This window comes from Buteo buteo, chromosome 1, assembly GCF_964188355.1.
Source record: "Buteo buteo chromosome 1, bButBut1.hap1.1, whole genome shotgun sequence".
Classification (NCBI taxonomy): domain Eukaryota; kingdom Metazoa; phylum Chordata; class Aves; order Accipitriformes; family Accipitridae; genus Buteo; species Buteo buteo.
The window spans coordinates 65560567-65561711 of NC_134171.1; the positions used below are offsets into that span (position 1 = coordinate 65560567).

Sequence of the window (1145 nt, forward strand, 5' to 3'; positions counted from 1 at the left end):
ACTATTTTCTCAATTCAGCTCCAAAAAGAGATGATAGGAGAGGAGGAGAACAGGAGAGAGAGGTCCTAGGCAAGTAGAGCTGTCAAGACTTATGAAGACAAGGCAAGGCAGACCTAGGGAGCTCATGGGAGGACTACAACACTGTTTCATGATAGTTGTTTTGTTCCCAATCACAGGCAGTAGTTCCTGTTTATAACTGTTGCAATCCTCTCTTCCAGAACTCATCTACAAAGAAGTAATGAATTCTGAAGAAAAGACTAAAAATGGCGTAGTAAAAGGACAGCCTTCTCCTTCAGGTACTCAGCCCCATTGAATAAGTTTGATGTGTTGTCTGTAGTGACAAAAAGAGAATGGAGATAGCTGAAGCATTTGGGCCACACTTGCAGTTATGTAGACCAGTTAAGAAGTTTTTATGAAATCCAGTGCTTCTAATGGGTTGACCTTGATTAATTGCTCTCCAGTGTTATGTTAATACTTAAAAATTGGTCTGCGTGCTATTTGAGATATAGTTGTCCTGGTATTTTCTATGGAAAGATCTGTGGTTACAGATTATAATCCTGTGGGTGGGGAGGCTTATCTCATGCTATTATTATTATACTGCTTATGGATGGATAACTGAACTAATACTCTGCTAGCTGATAAAAGCAAAATTGGTGATGTTAGCATGTAGCCATTGGTTGGACACGTGATGCTGCACTCCCGCCCTTGTAAGCATCTGGTACCTACTCTGGTAGTTTATCCTTTCAGAAGTCTGATAACATTAGAACAGCTTGCTGACAAGCTTGGTTGACACTTCGATGAGAAGGGAAAGTTGTCTTTAAACACAGATTCTTAAATTTCTGTCACAAAAAAATCACAACTAAATTTTATCTGAGGAAAATTCACATCAGCAGTCTTTTCACAGGAATGCAAACTGTCACTGCCAGTATACAGAAATACATATTTGTGAAGGTACGCTTTCACTGGCAGACTTGAAGTGCCCAGATTTTGAGCACAGTGTTCCAGTAGCATTTATGGGTAAAACTACCTTCTGCAGAGCCTCTCCTCAAAGTAAAATCATTTGATTCAGTGTTCTCTGCATATTTTCAGAGATTTTTTTTTTGCATTCTTATTTTCCATTTGCTGCTGAGCTAACAATGTTAGAA

General features: G+C 39.1%; 1 protein-coding gene across 1 annotated transcript in view; it reads left to right on the forward strand.

Moving 5' to 3' along the window:
• LOC142033781 (mitogen-activated protein kinase 10-like) overlaps positions 1-1145 on the forward strand; it is a 118181-nt gene that overhangs the window by 111375 nt on the left and 5661 nt on the right. Inside the window, exon 13 of the mRNA XM_075034144.1 lies at positions 219-296. Within this exon, the coding sequence (XP_074890245.1) occupies positions 219-296 (78 nt within the window). The remainder of the gene's footprint in view (positions 1-218; positions 297-1145) is intronic.